Consider the following 18,895-nt stretch of genomic DNA (forward strand, 5'->3'; position numbering starts at 1 on the left):
GGGGACGAGCGGCCCGCCCTCGAGCGCGCTGGGTGCGGCGTGACGCACGCCGAGCGTACGGGCGTGCGTACGTACGTACGTACGTACGTACGTGTGCGTGTGGGCCGGGGCGGGGCCGGTGCCACCCGCCGGGAGGGGGAGGGCGCACAGGAGGAAGGAGGAAGCCGCCATCTTGGAGCGTCGAGTCGCCATAACAAGGCACCGGGGGAGCGAGAGGATTTTGTACCTGGGCGAGGGGGAGCGCGGCTGGTGGCGGTGAGCACGGGCCAGGGCGGGCGCGGCTCCGTGGGATCAGGGTGAGGGGGCCGCTGCCGGCGGGCCGCGCCTCGCGGCCTGCGGCGAGAGCGCGGGCCTGAGTGGGGCCTGGCGACGCCGCGGGCGGGGCGGGGACGGCCGGACCGGGCCTGGGCGCACCGGAGCGGCGGGGCCGGGGCACCGCGGGGGCGGGGCCGGGCGGCTCTCGCTCCCCGCCGGCCCGGGCGGCGAGGGGCGGCCGCTCCATTGTTCGCGGGCGGGAGGTGCCGGTGTGGCGCAGCTGCGATCGGCGGGCGGCGCCGGGCCCGCCGCTCTGCCCCGGGGCTCTGCACTGCGGCCCGGGCTCATCGGGCGCGCTGAGCACCTCGAGGGCTCCCTTTGTGCCGGGCCCAGCCGGCGGAAAGGGAGAGGTCCGGAGCTGCTGCCCTGGCCGCCCGCCTGCGCCCGGAGAGCAGAAATATGCGACGGAGGCCCTTTTTTTTCAGTCCGTTGGTTTGCAAAATGGTGGCGGTTTTTTTATCGGAACAGGGAGATTTTTTTGGGTTCCGTGAGACTGTGCGGTTTTTTTAACCTGTGCTCTTCAAAAGGATAGTTACGAGCTTGAAGGCATAAGGGACTGAGAGGTTTCATTTCCTACACCATTGGAGAACTTATCGGTGTTAGTAGTCGGGTCTCATTGGCGTCTCTGGCTGCCTTCGTAACTCCTCTGGTTTTTACGAAGTTAATTGCTAAAAGAAGTATCTTTCCGAAGATGCCTTGAAAGTTAACTAGCAGAAAATCCTAGTATCGCAAACTTTCCAATGTTGCTGGAAGCCAGCACTAACACACCTTAAAACAGCTGGGAAGTCTGAATTCCTTTTCCACTTTCTTGAAATGCTCTTCAATATGCTTTTTTATTCACAGGGAAGACATGCATTTTGTTGTGAATGCAGAGGTTAGGAAGCAGTAGTCTGCTGGTTTTCCCTTTGTGTTTTCCCAAGATGCAGATGCTCAAGGCGAGCCTACTTTTCATTCCAAAAGATTTTGGACTAGGGACGTTTTGTCTCCCTGGTATCATTGTAAGGAGTCTTTAGCTCTGGTCCATACTTGCATTATGTAAGAGGCAGACTACGTGTTGTCTTTCCATAGTTTTGCAACCTCTCTATTACATACAGTGTCAATATTAAGTCATGTGTATGAAATGTTATCTTCTGAGGACCACACAAGTTGTTGCTGACAGTGGGAAGGTAAGATCACAAGCAAGAAGCTGGGGAACCAGCAGCGTTGCTGCCTCAGTTCAAGCTCAGTGGCTTTGACTCCAAGAGGCAGCTGCTCTCAGTTCAGTGTAATGGTGTTGGTTTGTCGCTCTTCTGAATAGCCTTAAATCAATACCTGGTTGAAAACTGGGGGTAAGCTGGTTGAGCTAGCATTTTGGGTTGGAGGAATGTAAGCTGTTGGTTTGGTTTGCATAATCTATATTTCCCATTCAAACCAAACAGGGCAATTAGTTTATAATGTAAGGGTTTTGTCAGTTCTAACTGGAATGTCCGCTTGATATTGTAGTCTTGCTTCTTGTCACAAATTTACGCATAATATTGTTGTTCACGTTTTAGGGCTGGTTGGCTGCATCACGGAAGTGGGGGAATTGGAGAGCCATCAAAGCAATTGATACACTTAATGGTTACTTTATCAGAGGGGGTAGGTAGTGGAAGGTCGCTGAAAGTACAGCTGTTTGGGAAGTTTTCTTTGATGTCTGAAGATGTTAGGCAACATTTTCTAGAAAGACAAAAAATGTTTGATGCATGTCTTTATAATTATCACGAAAACGGCAAGTACTGTTGTTGCACACAGTCTGGAAGAAATTTTTCTTAAAATACAAAAGTAAACTGATGTGATTTGCACAGAGAAAAATCCATATGCTAATTGTTATTGTCTGCTTCTCTTTCAGATTGAAGCAAGTGAATTGTGATATAACTGAACTTCAATAGAGGGCTTTTTTTAAAAAAAAGTTGTTCCACAGTGCATCAGAGCAAGTTACTGCTTTACTTTTGAGTGACTTACAGGTGCTTGCCTGCATTGCAATAAAGGACTCATATATTGAGCAAGACTTATTTATCTCTTCATTTTGGAGAGTCTAATAAACTGTTATTACAGTTTCTGTACTGACTTTCAAAGTTTTGAAGTCTAAAAAGACATCTTTAAAGATAAAAGCATGAGCACGGCCAGAACAGAGAACCCTGTTATAATGGGTCTATCCAGTCAGAATGGGCAGTTGAGAGGCCCTGTAAAACCCAGCGGGGGCCCAGGAGGTGGAGGCACACAAACTCAGCAACAGATGAACCAGCTGAAAAATGCCAACACAATCAATAATGGCACTCAACAGCAAGCACAGAGTATGACCACCGCTATTAAGTAAGTGTTTGTATCGGCTGCCATGCAAGGAATGTTTAGAAGTTATGTATGGGAAAGCATTCTTGGATTCCCACTTTGAAAATGCTGCCTTCTGTTTTGTCACATGGGTGGTTAGAAGTGTCCTGTCATGTGCATTACAAGTATTTCCACATGTGAGCTTCTCTCTTTAACAGTAATTTTTGTGAAAATCCAATTTGGTCCTGTGCTTTTCTGAGTGTGAGCCACTGTCAGAGGTAGCCCAGCTTTTGAATCCTGTGTTTTTTGCTTGCTGGAAGTGGTGCAAGAAGGAAGTATAGGAGTGGGAGGGAACTGAGCTGACGTTTAAGACTGAGGAGGAAATGCCACCTGGTCTCAGTCTAATTGTTTCTGCCTTTCAGTTTATTGTAATTCTTTCCCATGGTGAAAAATGCTTTAAAGTCAGTTATCTTCTGTTATTGATCTGAAATAGTAGTTCCTGATCTCCTCATTGTAATGCTCTGGCTTTAATTTATCAAAGTCTGAGCTGAGAGGATACAGTCCCACTCTGGTATCCTGGTCCCATCCAGCTAGTTTTGGAAGTGTGCTGGTTGGAATTTCTAAAAGGTGTAAAATACTTGTACGGTATGGTAACCTGTTTTGGTGTTTTTTTTGTTTGTTTGTTTGTTTGTTTTTGTTTGTTTTTTGTTTTTTTTTTTTTTTCTCCATGGATCCTACTCCCTTTCAATAGCACTGGCTTTTATTTTGTTAATTACTTGTGAAGGAAGTGCCAGGTCTCCTCAGAGAAAGTATGATGGGACACTCAGGTTCTTAAAATCTGCCTAACCTGCTCCCTCCCCTCCTTTTTTTTAATGTATTACATGGTTGCTCTAATGCATGTTGCAAATTAAACTCCTCAAAATTCATGCATAACTTCCTGGGACTGGTGATGAGAAAGACTTGCTCTCAACCCTACAGTGGCTTTCAAGAGAGGATGGGTATCTAAATCTCACTGAGGGAAAACGAAGTTTGGTCAGTAAGTGGAGTGATTGCTTACTAAGTTTTTTCACCAGAAGTGTTTTTTACCTTTTCATGTTACTTGAGGATTAAGAATGGATCTTTCCTGGGCAGGAGAATTTTTCTTTTAGGTAATGAAATATTCTTGTGTGGGTTTATTATAGCCAGTTTCTGTTACGTGACTAAGTAAGTGCTTAGTTTTTATCTGTTCTGCTTTTTGGTTCAGTGCCCTAAAAATGGGACTTGAATCATGACTGGATAAAGATTTCACAGATTTGTTTGGCAGACGGGTAATTTTGTCTGTTTACAGTTTTCTGCCTGTTACATCCTGCTTAGCTCAGGGAAGACTTGAGCTCATATATGTAGGTGCTTTTAGCTTTGAGGAGGTGAAAATATTGCATGTTCATCACTATATCTAAGAAAATAAAATGCAAAATCAAAATATTCATGATTTAAAAATCTGTTTTCATTTTATTTTGCTATAGACCTGGTGATGACTGGAAGAAGACTTTAAAACTCCCTCCAAAGGATTTGAGAATCAAAACTTCGGTAAGGATGATTGAATTGTAGGAATAAATATTAAATAAAACTTGTGGGAGAGAGTGCAGTAGTAAAATACTGTCCTGAGCAAAGATTAAAAAGTAGTTTGTCTCCTGCTGTTTTAATTGAAGAATTAATTTGTTCTCTCAACTCCTTGTGAGTGATGCTTCTCTTGGAAAGCTCAAAAATGGAGTTCACTGTGGATTTCTTACTTTATTAGTATTGTAGCATGACACAGGCAGCATCTGTGTCATGTGAGGCAGATGGGAAGGTGTCGCTGTATACACCCGGGAATTGTGTTTGGCTCCAAGAAGGCCAATGTTTCCTTTGCTGCTGTCGGGTGTTGCGTGGCTTAATGGGAACTCTTGTATAGTAATTTGTGATCTTCCTGTACAGGCAATTTCAGATTAATCTACAGATGCAGGTTGTATGACCTGATCTTATGGATGTACTTATTTTTTTGATTATTCAGGATGTGACCTCCACAAAAGGAAATGAGTTTGAAGATTACTGTTTGAAACGGGAGTTGCTGATGGGAATTTTTGAAATGGGCTGGGAAAAACCATCTCCTATTCAGGTTGTTTGCAAACAGACTACTTAGATGCTGCTTTTAACTTTTGTAAATGTATTGACATTCCTATGCCTAAATGTCCAATACTTATGCCATCACTGGGGGAAATTGAAGCTGTGAATGAAAGAACTTGGTGTCCCTTGGGAAAAGCAAGAATTTCCATCTCCCAACTAAATCACTAAGTCATTCATTGAGTGACTTAGTGATGGGACTGCCTTACACTTTTGGAGACATTTAACTTGCATTTTCCTTTTCATGCTGGAGGTGTTAATTTGTTAATTCTCTGTTCGGTAACAGTACTTTCACATAAGTAGTCCCAGAGGTCTGTTCTATAAATTTTCCAAAACTGATTTACCATTGGCTATGTACCTTTAGTTGTTAAAAATATGATATATGGCTTTATCACAATGTTGGCTCTTTTTATTGTAATCTTGTGAAAGAAGAATTATGAAGATTATAGAAGAGAGAATAATATCTTAGCAAGTTTACTTTTCTGTACCTCCATCTTTCTTTTACATCTAAGGTTTGTTCTATTAAGAACTGTTCATGTGTAAACTTTGAGGGGGGGTGGAAGGTTGAATTCTCTTTTAAATGGTCTCTCAAGATTTATCACTGACACAGCTCTGCCACCTTGTCTCTTTTAGGCATGAGAAAACTATGCCTTGCTTTGTTTATAAACAGATTCTCATTATGCCACCTTACCAAAAGCCCGAGATTTATTTAGATGTTGCTGAAAAAGGTAGTAAAATTAAAAATACATTCCCCCATCAGATGTTGGGGGGGAATCTTCTTCCTTAGGAGGAGTTTGGTAGTGACTGTCATTGTCTCTTCACTTTTTGTTTTCCCAACTTCTCACTTTTTTCCTAATGCGCTAGTATGGGTTTACCTGTGGTACCTGATCCCTTTCTTATGATCAGGCAAGATAAGGGCTTCTAGGTGGGAAGTGTTGGGGAACTGATGGTTTAACTTATTCATGTTAACTTACTTATGTTAACTTACTCATGTTGTGAGTCTGTCATGCTTGTAGTTGCAGGATAGTAATAATAATAATGGTTATGAAACAGTCAGATTTCATGTTAGTGAGGAGAGTTTAATTTGTGAATTCAGTGAAACATGGCTTATGATTAATTGCTCATGCACTTTTTGTCCTTGCATTTCAGGAGGAGAGCATCCCCATTGCTTTATCTGGTAGGGATATCTTGGCTAGAGCAAAAAATGGAACAGGCAAGAGTGGAGCCTACCTCATTCCTTTACTTGAACGGCTAGACTTAAAGAAGGACAATATACAAGGTCAGTTGAGGTGGATCACAGTTAGCTGTTGCCAAGTAATGGTGTCAGCCACTACATAAGAGACTTGAATCTAAAACTGGTTAATGAAATTGGGCAGTGTATGTTATCTGCTTGTACTTCCAGAGAAAGCTAATGATGGAGGGGAGGTGTAATTTGCAAAGTCCCACAGTTACTTTGAAAAAGTTCAAATAGAAGAAGGCTGTGGACTTTTCTGTCTTGCCCTGGACAGTGGATATGGACTAATAAGCAGGCGTGCTGGCTGAAATACTTGTGCAATGGGAGCATCAAGGGCTGGAGAACTCTTGCATGGAATTTGCCTTGTCAAAAGCAGTTCTTAGGTCTTGTTCAGGATACCCAGAGTGGAATTCCTAGACTATACTTTTCATCATTTTACTTCATGAACTCTCTGTCTCCTCTGAGGATGTGTTTTTAAGATACAGGGTGTTACTAGTAACTCACAGTGATGTTTTTAATTTCTAGCAATGGTGATTGTTCCCACCCGTGAACTAGCCCTGCAGGTCAGTCAAATCTGTATCCAAGTCAGCAAACACATGGGAGGTGCCAAAGTGATGGCAACAACGGGAGGAACCAATTTGCGAGATGACATAATGAGACTTGATGATACAGGTCAGAGCACTTTAGCTACATTAAGGTTGCTGTTTCTTTGTGGCTTTTGCAATGGGGTCATGGGATTTCTGCTTGTTTGCCTGTTTACAGAACAGAGTACAATGTCTTGTTTGGTGTGTATGCTGTCGTCATTCTCCCAAAGTGTTCATGTGAAATGTGGCCATGAATGCTGGAAGGAAACACAGTTTTAATCACATTAATATTGTGGTGGTTTTTTTAAAATTTTGTTTCTATCTTCTTTTTCTCTCTCCTAACCTTATAGTGCATGTGGTGATAGCTACCCCTGGAAGGATTCTCGATCTCATCAAGAAAGGAGTAGCAAAAGTTGAGCATGTCCAGATGATAGTATTGGATGAGGCAAGTTGCTTATGTTAAATGTTCTGGGATTTTAACACCAATTTAAAGGAATGATGTGTCTCAGTGAGTGTTCTTTTTGGTGCACAGCAGTGATTCAAACTTGCTTAGAGATGTTGTAAGGTCTCCTCCATTTCTGAGTATTTTTGAGAAACTGTTTTGACAGTAGGGATCTTTTGCATGTAAATCTTCTAAGACAGCCTAGGAAGATTTGCCTTTTCTCTCTTTGTCAATGCTGAAGAATAGAGTAACAGTCTATTCTGCAACAAAGGAATGCATTTCATTAAGTTTCTGTTTATAATGAGTCAGCAGTGCTTACCATGTAATTCTATATAAAATTGATTTATGAACATCCAATAGCATACAAGCTTCTGAGTGAGAGAGAATATGGTAGTATGAAAGTTCTTGGATGGCTCTCTTAGGAGCCCTGGTAACTGTTTTTTTTCCTTCCCCCAAATGTGTTGCTACCAAAAGACTATAATCTTATGCCATTATTTTAACTTGCTGTTTATTCTGTTGTTACAGGCAGATAAGTTGCTATCTCAAGATTTTGTTCAAATAATGGAAGACATAATTCTCACACTACCTAAAAACAGACAGATTTTGCTCTACTCAGCCACTTTTCCTTTGAGTGTGCAGAAGTTCATGGTGAGTGGAGATGTAGCCCTGTAGGTATGGTGATGGTGGTGATATTGTGCAGGAAGGGTGTGAATAAGTGGTGCATAGCTGCTTGTGCTTAGTTTTTTAAATACATCTGAATTTCACAGGTGTAATCTAAATCAGCCTAAGTCTAGGACAGAAGTTTGAAAACAATTTTTGACCTGCAGTTGCATTAATGGGAAGCTAGGTGTATGCCTATAAGGTGCTGTTTTCCACTTTGTGTATTACTTAAATCATCTGTGTGGATTTGCTTCTGAAAGGTGCACCTGTTTGGCCTCCTTAGTCACCTTCGATTTATAAGTAATTGTTTGTGAAAATTTACCCACACTGTTTTCAGCATAGCTTGAAGAGTGAATGGCTAGGTAGTGCATCCTTGCCTCGGAGGAAGTTAAGTGTGGTGTAAAGTGGGAACTACTTATATTGTTTTGTACGTAGATCTGCCTGCTTTATCAATATCTTTGTTTTTCAGAATTCCCATTTGCAGAAACCCTATGAGATTAATCTGATGGAGGAGCTGACCTTGAAGGGAGTTACTCAGTACTATGCCTATGTCACTGAGCGTCAGAAAGTGCACTGCCTCAATACGCTCTTTTCCAGGGTAAGGAGCAGGGCTGTGTCAGGAACATACCAGAAGCTTTTTCTCTCTTGGGATCACGAATAAGACTGAGTATTTTAAAGGCAGCCTAATGAAAGTTTTTCTTTGTCAAAATGTGCTATATATCTAAGGCTAAAAACGCATGCTTCTTGTTCAGCATCTCTGTGTTACAGAACTTTCTTAATTGTTTTCCTTCCTATACAAAAATATATCTGATGTAAATTACCAGCAGCATACCTGCTGTGCTTTTTTTCTGAATGGGATTTAGACATGTCTGGGATCCTCTGTAAGTAGAATGCTGCATTTATTGAGAACACTGTTTCTATGTTCAGCTCCAGATTAACCAGTCAATCATTTTCTGCAACTCCTCTCAACGGGTTGAATTGCTAGCCAAAAAGATCTCCCAGCTGGGCTATTCCTGCTTTTATATCCATGCTAAAATGAGGCAGGTGAGTATGAATTCTATTCCACCCTACCTCAGGCTTTACTGAAACAGCTGAATTAAGTCTCATGCTTGCTTTAAGTTTGCATATTCTTCATAAACTGAAACATGTATTGCTTTGCTATAGCTTTGATTTTAGATACACACTACCACCCTTCCCCCATCCCGGCTCTCTTTCCGGACTATTCAGTGTATGTGTCCAGTTGGTATTTTACTACTTCAGGTCAGGTTAGTTAATCCCAGTGTAAGCATAAACTGCAGCCAGAAGGCACATTTCTTGCCTGCTGCCTTGCTTTGGCAGCATGGGGAGCCAGAGTAGAGCACACAGTGTTAACTTCACTAACTCAGATGACAATGGGCCTGAATTAAATTACAGAAGCCCCAGTAGTAGCCCATTGAGTGCCCTGTGTGGCTTTGCAAACAGTAATCTTGCACTGTGACTGCAAGGGGATCTGAGAAGTTGAGGAAGTGGATTGGATCAAACTTCTTGGTGAAAGCTGTGGCGGCTGTATGGTGATCAGACGCTTGTGGCCGTGGTGTAGCTGGTAAAAAATGCCATTGTAGCTTTGCTGGTGCAGAGGTTTCTGTTAATTGTGCAGTAGCTCTTGTACAATACTTGCACTAGCTTGACACTATTAAAAGTTATCAGAAGGCTAAAGTGATGCATGTAGAACAGGCATACTTTGAAAAATTTTTAAAAAATTGTATATGTAAACTACTATAGCTTGCTGCTCATACAACTGACAGGTAATGCCAATGTTTGCTGGGCCAGATGCAGAGCAATAATTGAGCAGAAACAGAATTGGTGGTGTTAGTGAGAACAGAGAGGTATGGAAGTGGGTTTCTTGATGTCTGATTTTTATATGCTTTTGATCAGTCAGTAGATGATCTTTTTGGCAAAGTGCAGCTATGTTTTTGCAGAATGCTTCAGCTTGTTCATTCCCTCTCTAAATTTCACTCAGCAGTGATACTACTTAATCTTAGTGTGGACTAAAGTGAGGGGAGAGTCTTCACAGAAAACTGACTCATCCCACCCCTAATTCTGAATCAGTAGTGAGAAATGCTTCATACTGGAAAAGGAACTTCCTACCAGTAACTACCAGCTACTTCAGTTTTTGAGGGAGTGAATCAAACCTGTGAAATTTGGCAAGGGCTGTCCGGAGAAAGGCAATAGTCAAAATACCAGTTTAATTTCCTTCATGTAATTTCATGTGATTTTAACTTTAAATAGTCCTTTTCTGAGATGGTTTTGATGCCACCATAGGAGGTTTTAAAACACAGTAAGTTAATTGCCTTTGTTGAGAAGTGTGATCAAGACCCTCTAGAGTTAATTCTTTAGAATATATGGTAAGGAGTGCTAAAAAATTTGTACTGGCATCTTAATTCAACTCACCTGTTCTGTAATGAGAAGGAGGAGAAATTTACGTGATTGAAGTTGAGTGTTAGTTACTTGGGTATACCTGAAAGTAACAGCTGGTTAGTTTGTGGGTTTTGGTTTTTTTGTTTCTCATTGTTTATATGTATGTATTTCCAGGAGCACCGCAATCGTGTGTTCCATGATTTCCGAAATGGCTTGTGCCGCAATCTCGTTTGCACTGGTAAGAGTTCCTAAACATTTTCCTGTTTCTAAAGTTTATGATGGAAAGTGTATTATCCCAGATATTGTAGATCAGTTAGCTGTAATAAACCAAAAGAAGATGTTTTGGTAAGATTCTCTTTGTCAAGCCTGCATGTAGCAGAGTGCAGCAGTCCTTTATGCACAAGGAATTTTGTCTTTTGTGAAGGTGCAGCTTGCCAACAAATCATTTTACTACAGTAGTGTTTTCTGTTTATTTTCACATGTGAGGGTTCCCCGAGTTGTTGGGTTGTAAACCATATGATCTGTCAGTAGAGCTGTGACTATGATCATGTGACATTTTGCTGATTCTTTTAAGTGTTTATAGCTCACTTTTTCTAAATACTTCTGTAGTTTTGAATGGCTTGTGTATGATCCGAGTTCTTGTTGTGTGGCCTGTTTATGGCAGTACCTGGCAGTGTCTGCTATCGCTACATATGTCTGGGGCATCTGAACAAAAATCATTAGAAGCATAATAGAAGTAGTTGAGGTGGTGGAATGTAGTTCAGGTGACACTGGCAGTGCACAATTCTGTGTGAAGAGATGCTTGAGAAGAACTGCTCTGAAATAGTGTAATGTGGAAAACAATAGCTTTGTGGTTATTTTTTCCGCGTAGATGTGCGGATCTGGTGGTTTTGGTTTTTCTTACACTATTTATGTTTACAAAGTACACAGAGCAAAAGGAAGCTGTAACGGGATTGTATGTAAGCTGCCTTTGAAACAAGGAAAGCTTATATCTGGAAACTAGTGCAAAGCAATGTTAATCACTGGTAATCTTTACACCCTAAATACTGTCAGCGTTTGAGCTCATTGAAATTAACTTTCTTTGTTTTTCAGATCTGTTTACCCGAGGTATTGATATCCAGGCTGTGAATGTGGTGATAAACTTTGATTTCCCAAAGCTGGCAGAAACTTACCTTCATCGCATTGGCAGATCAGGTGAGAGGAAAAACTTGGTTTAGGTTCAGCTTTGCTGATGACTGTGATGCTTTTTAGGCTTTGGGTTTTTTATTACTATATTTGAGAATTTCCTTAGTAGCTTTGATTTTTCTGACAAATTTATTTTTGGGTATCATTTCAGATGGCTATCCTCACTGAGGATATTATCTGAATAAAGGGCTGTTCTCTTGAAACTGGCCTGAACAATCTAATGGGGAAAAAAAAAAGGCATATCTTGCTTTTATTTCAGGAGACTTAGTATTGCCCCTGTTTGCAGTTTGGGAAAATTCTATACTAAAATCTCAGCTTCAGAGTGTTTCAAGCCTAGAGATTTATGCTTTCTTCTGCATGTGTTTTGAGGTATAGTTCTACTGTCTGGGAATCAGCTGAATATGCCCTAAAAAAAAAGCAGTAAACAAAGGAACTTGGTGTAGTTAAACTTTGTAGTAAAGGCTTGTTCAAGAGCTCTGGAAGACTTTTTGCTGGTAATTATCCTGGAGCTTTGGTCAGAGCATTTTGAACCTCCTGAGTTTTCTTACTCCTACAGCACTACAAAACTCCTTACAAAAAACTAATGTGAAAGGTGTAGATACCTGTGGCTGGATTTGTTTCTAACATGATAGAATTATACTAACTTCACGGTCTTCAGAGTTTTTCTTTTTTTCTGTCAGCCTCTATTAACTCAGTTGATATTAGGTATGTGTTTTTGTTTTTTTGTCAAGGTCGCTTTGGTCATCTTGGCCTGGCCATCAACTTAATTACCTATGATGATCGATTCAACCTGAAAAGTATTGAGGAGCAGTTGGGAACTGAAATTAAACCCATACCAAGCAACATCGACAAGAGCTTATATGTGGCAGAATACCACAGTGAACCTGTAGAAGATGAGAAACAGTAAACATGCAGGTATGTAAGTGCCTTGCTGAATAGTGATTTATTGAATGACAGGAGTGTTGTTGATGTATCAGTGTTACTTGGGGGAAGAGGAAAACCGATGTGATGAAAGAGCTCTGAATTTGAAAACGAGGGTTTGAAATAGAATGTCAGTGCAAGGAATTCCATGAATGTGCTGAAGGTGGAGGGGGAGGGATGAGTATTTTTTTAGTTGTTTTAGTTGAAATGCTGAGCATGTGCTAAGGAGATCAAAAATGGGGAAAAAGGGGAGCGGGGAATGGTGTTGGGAGATGCCAGGATGGACTACTAATAGCCTAATGAATTCTTTCTGTATTGCTAAGCTGAAATGAGAGGTTAGTGAGGGGCAGAGAGGAAAGTAGTCCTCAAAAAGGTGAGGAGATAAAATGGATAGCTGTGAGAACAGAGCATCAACCGAAGAGTAAGCACCTCACCAGCCAGAAGGACCAGGTTCAAGCAAAAGGTGCTGCCTCTTTTGTATCCTTTGGTTCATGGTATTCTTGGAAGTGAACATAGGGAGGGAAGTTGTAATTCATCTTTTCTGCCACTAGAGGTCGTCTACGTAGTTTCAGCAGAAAATGAGATTTCACTGTTGGAGACTCATCTAAGTGCTCCCTCCCTCTGATTATTGTCTCAGGAAAAGCTGCTGAGTTTAGTCCTTTTGTAGGAAGATGACTTGCCCAAGACTGCAGTCAAGCTAAATTTGCTGCAGGATGATGATCTGACCTTAGTTAGGATGTTGTCATGCAAGATCCCTCACCATACAGTTTAGGCTGAAAATCATTCTTATGTGTGCTCTTCTCATAGGTCAGGAATTAGAAAGACAATACCAGTGAAGCTGCTGAAATTATTTTCAGATGACCAAAAATAAAAAAGTGGCTATAGAAGCAGACTGCTCGATAATGTTAAAATAAATGTATGGTTCCTTCTTTAAAGTCATCCAAGGATAGGCCTAGATAGTCATACCAAGCTGACTTGAAAGCTTCTATTTTGATGATTGAACCTTCTCCGTGTTTATAAATAAATAGAATACAAAACAGGTAATGAATGTAGAACAGTTTTGTAAGGGAAATGCTGGAAGAGCAGTTCCCCGAGAGTAGTTTCCTGCTTCCTAAAATACAAGGTTCCAGGAGGTAGTCATGTTCCATAGGTACAGAAGGGCTTTAGCAGCACCTCTTTCTACAAAGATGACATTGGGATTGAGCTGTTCAGTGTGCCCTTTACCTTTTGAGAGCTGTTGCATAGTTATTGTATGTGATTCATCACTTTGTGTTCTGGTTTTTTATAGAACCAATTTAACTGAGGTTGTTGTGGATGTTTGTTTTATTGGGTTTTTTCTGCCTTTTTTTCTTTTTTTTCTTTTTTTTTTTTTTTGTTGGTTTTTTTTGTGGATTTTTTTGGTTGGTTTTGTTTCTGTTTGTTTTTTTTTTTTCTTTTTTTGTTAGTGTTGGGGGTTTGTTTGGTTTGTTTTGGTAGTTTTTTGTTTTGGTGGTTTTGTTGTTGTTTTGTTTCATTTTTTTTTTTTTTTAGGCTTTGATTACACATGCCAGAAGGTGAAGCCCTATGATCCAGATCTGTGACACATCGTTTCTTTGGGGATACCCTTCTCTTTGTGGGTTTTTCTTCATCTTTTCATTTCGGAATTATGAAGACTAAAAGAGCTCAGCCTTTTTTTCTCTTTAAATTTGGCAGCAAGGAAGAAAGAAGATAAAAGGAGGAATGTCTTTTTGTTTTTCCACTTGTTTGCACTGTGTGCTGATTGAACATTAGTTGCACTAACTGCTGGTTTTAAATTTTGTTTTCTTTGGGCGGGAGGGTCAGTAAGGGAAGAAGAGAAACCCTGAAAAGAGAAGAATCTTGATGAACATGAGCTTGTCTGCTATTTCAAATTCTTTAACCATTGACTGAGTGCATTTCAACTTCTCCCTGGTTACTCATCTGTTTTTTAAGCTAAAGAGCTTGTTACTTATTCGTGCAAAGTGCCTTATGCTATGAGACCATTCAGAGTATCACCTTTCTGACACAGCCCAAGGAAACGACATCTGTTTTTGGTTTCAGGTCAAAGTTCCCCTCTCTGCCCCTTCTCCTCCTTCCCATGTACTCAAGCCCAGGGCTGGGAGGTGAAATGTATTGGTTATTGGTAATACTACTTTTTTTTTTTCAACTTTTAAATTTTTTTTTTATTTTTTTTTTTATTGGAGGAGTTGATATGCATCTGCAGTTCACCCAAACTGTAAATATCTGTATTTAAAATGAAACCAACCTAAAATCTGGGCTGATTAGGTGCAGCATCCTAGCTCCAGAAGGAAAGAGTAGCCTGTGATCCTTTGCAGGAGCCATAAGAAAAGCCCTGTGCTCTAGCAGAACACTAAAGACTGGTTTCCATGAGTCTTCATTAGTAGTTACAGCACTTGATAGGTAGACTTGTTTCAGAGCCATGGCCCTCTTTCTTCTGGTGCAGTGTGTCCCATAGAGAATCAGATGTGTATATTGTACAAACTTTGTAAATATGGTTTTTTTTTCTGTTTGGGTTCATATATAACTTTTTCTTTTATGATGAAGGTTGCTGAGGTTAAAGGGATTAGACTGATTATGGGAGTAGCTAAAGATGAGAGGGGCTCAGTTTTCTGCAACACTAAACAGTGAGAAGTGCTCTAACCTCTGCAAACTGCAGGCCACCACAAGTGTCCCTTGTCAGGGTGGATTTGCTCTGGTGCTAGCAACAGTCCTGTACTGCTCGTATGGAAGAGATCACTTGTGGTGCTCCAAGGCCTCCAAATCCATAGCTCAGCCTTTTGGGAGATGCTCTTTGATTTTCCCCTTTAGAAACTTCAGGAATTTGACAAGCTCTGCAGGAGTCCATGACCTGTGTTCCACCATGATGTGAGGGAGATCCAGTGGGTGTCGCTGAGCAGTATACGCGTAAGGTGTGGATTTGGGTTTGAGAGACCACTAAAAAACCAGTTTACATGCATAAACTGACAGTTCTGGAGCTTTGTGGAATTGACTCACTTCCTGCAGCGCTTTATTTTCTGCCCAGAGTGGCCTCTGTGCAGAACTATGAGCAGGTAAGGGCAAACCCCTGTTAATGTCAGAAGCTGCAGGAAGCTGCTTGCCATCTACTCTTGTTTGCCATGAGTTGCTGTCTGTCATTTTGCATTGTATATTGCTGAAAAGTGCTTTCTGGTCAAGTAGTGTTGCTTTAAATTGTGCCCCTCCCAACATGCTTGATGTTTGGCCTGATCTACAGGCAAAAGGAGTGAGACAAATAAAAAAAATACTCTTTTTTTAAAATCCCTTTTAGCCTGTTAACCACCGCTGTCAGGAGGCACCTGGGTGAATGCAATCCCTTTTGCTCAGTCATTTATTGCATATGCAGATGCTGCACTCACACCATGCTTGCTTACCTTTGAGAGGCAGGATTTAATTGTCTTAATTTCTCCCCACTTTGACCCTTTTTTTGAATTGGCGTAAAATAATTTGGAATCGCAAGGTGGACTAGCCATTCCTTTCCTTGGTGGTCATAAATAGAAGCCAGGTGCCTCCTGACAACAACTTTACAAGATAGAAAGGTTTTTGTGTTAGGGATGTTTTTCTTCTTTTTGTCAGCAGTGACTCCATAATTGTAGCAAATGCTGCACTAGAATACAAACTCAAGAGCTTGGTCTCTGTGAGCCACATAGCTTATATCTGACTGGCAGGTACTAAATGTAAACAGTTTTGGGGTGCTTTTTGGGGGTGGGGGGTGGGAGCTTCTGGGTGGTAACTTCGACCAAAAGTAAAATCTTGCTCCTGTACTGCAGCCAGCTTATGATTTTCCAGACAGAAGAGGGATCATTTTAATGCAACAAAGACATGAAAATGTAAATAAATTTTGTATCACACCAGGGCATGCACATGTTACAAGAACAGGATAGCGATGTCAAGTTGGGTGTGTGTGCTCTGCATGGATTTGTGGTAGGTTAGCCTGGTGCCATGCATTGATGGTCCCTCTTGAAGCACAGAACTTTTGAAAGTATTACTTTAAAATTGGCCTCTCATTGAGGAATGGCACTTACCTAAACTATCAGGGGCACCAGTTTTAGGTGGCTTCTTGTCAAGAAAGAAACCATCTATTTTTGGTGCTAGTAGGCTATCTCAAACAGATGTGATTTTGCAAATGGAAAGATGCTCCAGAAGACTAGGATAATCCTAGTTTTGTTTTTTTGTTTTGTTTTTCTTCTTTGTGTGTGGGTTTTTTTTTTTTACTTAACTTTTTTTGTTTGTTTGTTTTGGGCTTTTTGTTTGTTTTTGATTATTTTGGTTTGGGGTTTTCTTGGTTGTTTTGTTCCCTACCCAAGAGTAAGGAGTGTGTATAAATCTTGGCTTCCTGAGATTTCTTGTGAGCTCCAGTTTTTGCTGGTCATCAGCCTTTAGAGATGGATTAGTCAGAACCTTCAGTGATGAGCCCTAGGTCAAATACTTCCTCTGACAAAGTTGATGAGACTGAGGACCTGATGTGTTCTGCATTCCTTTTTTGTTGGAAGTCTGAAAGAGTCACTCTATGAGTCTCTGAGATGGAGCTCACAACTGGGTGAGGTGGCTGTGAAGAAAGTTATGGAATCTTCAGCCACTTGAGAGAACCTATAGGTCAGTCTCTGAGTGTCCACTGTCAGGTGGGCACTGTAGTGGCTGGAGGCCTTTTCCCAAAGGGAGGGGGGTGGGTTGGTCTCAAATACATGTTTCAATTTCCAGAATGAGATGGGAGCATCTTTCCTTGCCCTCTGTGACTGTTTCTTGGGTAAGAACAGGGAAGATCAACATGAATTCATGTTGTGTTATATGGTGGTATCAAATCATCTCATTCTGTTCTTCTGTTTATTTTTATTTGGGATCGGGGGGGAGGGTGTCTGCTCCAAGGATTTAAAAATGCTTCAAACACTTTTTTCTTTAGAAATGACTGATAGGACACAAACCTGAGCAGATGGCTGTCTTGCCTCAGTTTCTGTAAGAGGGGTTACAGAGCTGTCATGCCACATCTCTTGAGCTGCTGTTGTGGTGGTTCCTGCCCTGATGCTGAATTTCATAGTGCTGCTGGGACTGCTGGTCATTACTTCCTGAGAACAAAGTGAATTTTGTTCCCAGAGACTCCAGCAGTACAGCTGCCATGGTAGAGGTTGGGCAGCTGTAGTCCCTGCAGGGAGTTTTCTGCTTGCTGTGAACTTCTGGTCCATCTTTTTGAATCACAGTTTATCTTTGTAATCAGCGAGGTCTCTGGACCAAAGAGCATGCATCTGAACTTCACTAGAAGGCTTTGGCAGATAATCCTGTAGGCTTTGCTCAGTTCATCACTGCATTGCTAAAATGCCTCTGCGTGGAAGCATTGTTAAATTCTGCTGTAGACAAGTTAGGGAGGAGTTGGGGGGGGGTGGGGGGAGGGGAGCAGGGATGTGTTTATTAAGATACAGCCTTGCTGTATTTTAACCAGTAATTTTGGGGAAGGGGTGTCAGGAGAAGAAAATAGTCACTGTTCCCCTTATTGAAAGAAACTGGAACTTTTATTTCAAGAAAAATATTATTTGCAATTCAAGTGGAGTGTCATAATCCAGTAGACCCTAGACAAGGGGTTGCTATTCTAACTGTTAACCAGCAAACAATGTGGTCTAGTCCTTCAAAACAGACAAGGGAGGGAGGGGAAAATTGGCTTTCTGTTAAATTGACAATTGGCAAACTCTCCAGTGGAGCTCAGATTTTGTTGAGAATGTGTTTTCTTTGGCTTTGTATGTGTTGCAGCACTGACTTGTGAAGAGCTTCATGAGTTGTGAGTGCAAAAAAGATGAATGGAAAAATCCTGATTTTGTTAATTAAACTCAATAAAAGCTCCCTGGAACTCCCATTTGTTCTGTTTTTTTCATTTAACTGTGCTGAGTGAAAAACATGCTGGTGTCTTTATAGAGACTCATAGTCTACATTGGATGCAACAACCTTTGGAGAGAAGCCTCAAGAAAAGGAGGCACACGATAAAGGGAAAAGTGCTCTCCTGTGTCCATGGGAGGCATCGTTTGTCTGCACAGACGCTCCACTTGGCAGCTGTTTTTTCTAGGGTTGAATGCTCCACAGTCTTGTCTCCACTAGACAAGAAGACTCTGCGTGGTATCTGGTTGCAGTGCCAAGTCAGCTGCTGCTTTGACAATGAGAATTTCTACAAGGGGCCAGAGGAACACTGCAGATCCTGCTGGGGCTGTGTACTCCTGTCTTTCATCAAGAGTCATCCTGAATTCTGCCTTGCTAGCAGTTTGTGCTGCAGAAGACGTTGTGTGTGCTGTGGTTCTGATGGTTAGAAAGAGTCTTTTAAAGATGCTTTAAAAATCATCAGCAAAGGAGTGGGCAAAAGCAGGTTTAATGCAAAAGTTAAACCAGGGCGAAGTTCAGTGGCAAGATGCACTCTGCTGTGGCCTAGATGGTTAAAGCACATAGAGGCCGGGGGAGAAAAGCAAAAAGAGTAAGGATAGGAATAGGTAAGTGGAGTCACAGGGTTCAGAGTCAACCCCTCTGCTCAGCTAGGCCCTCTACTTTACCAGTGGTTTATGCATAAAGGTTTAACAGCAAGTTAAACAATTTAACAAGATTCTTTCAGAATTTGCCATAGTTACATAACATATAACTATGTTATAGTTATGTAACTATAACATATAATTATGTATATGTTATAGTTACATAACATATGTATGTTACATATGTAACTATAATATA

At 41.3% G+C, this 18,895-nt stretch overlaps 1 protein-coding gene across 2 annotated transcripts; it reads left to right on the forward strand.

Annotated features, from left to right (window-relative positions):
* The first annotated feature begins 112 nt into the window (after positions 1-112).
* Positions 113-18,038, forward strand: DDX6 (DEAD-box helicase 6). Of its 2 annotated transcripts, XM_077788056.1 has the most exons (15): positions 113-255; positions 1,848-1,932; positions 2,183-2,646; positions 4,104-4,167; positions 4,631-4,735; positions 5,890-6,019; positions 6,500-6,646; positions 6,909-7,007; positions 7,530-7,648; positions 8,130-8,258; positions 8,588-8,704; positions 10,232-10,295; positions 11,150-11,251; positions 11,974-12,157; positions 13,694-18,038. In XM_077788056.1, exons 3-14 carry the CDS (start codon positions 2,447-2,449, stop codon positions 12,147-12,149), a joined length of 1,452 nt encoding a protein of 483 aa, XP_077644182.1. In that variant the 5' UTR covers positions 113-255; positions 1,848-1,932; positions 2,183-2,446; the 3' UTR covers positions 12,150-12,157; positions 13,694-18,038. The 2 variants fall into 2 exon arrangements, with proteins under 2 accessions (XP_077644182.1, XP_077644181.1); XM_077788055.1 differs by lacking the exon at positions 1,848-1,932.
* The last annotated feature ends 857 nt before the right edge of the window (positions 18,039-18,895 follow it).

The sequence above is a fragment of the Lonchura striata genome, chromosome 23, assembly GCF_046129695.1.
Source record: "Lonchura striata isolate bLonStr1 chromosome 23, bLonStr1.mat, whole genome shotgun sequence".
In the NCBI taxonomy this organism is placed as follows: Eukaryota; Metazoa; Chordata; class Aves; order Passeriformes; family Estrildidae; genus Lonchura; species Lonchura striata.

Excerpts from the sequence above, each read along its gene's own strand:
- DDX6 (XM_077788056.1), top strand. The coding sequence starts at position 2,447 with ATGAGCACGGCCAGAACAGAGAACCCTGTTATAATGGGTCTATCCAGT. Across the intron at positions 6,647-6,908 it reads AATGAGACTTGATGATACAG|TGCATGTGGTGATAGCTACC; the intron begins GTCAGAGCACTT and ends CTAACCTTATAG. Across the intron at positions 11,252-11,973 it reads TCATCGCATTGGCAGATCAG|GTCGCTTTGGTCATCTTGGC; the intron begins GTGAGAGGAAAA and ends TTTTTTGTCAAG.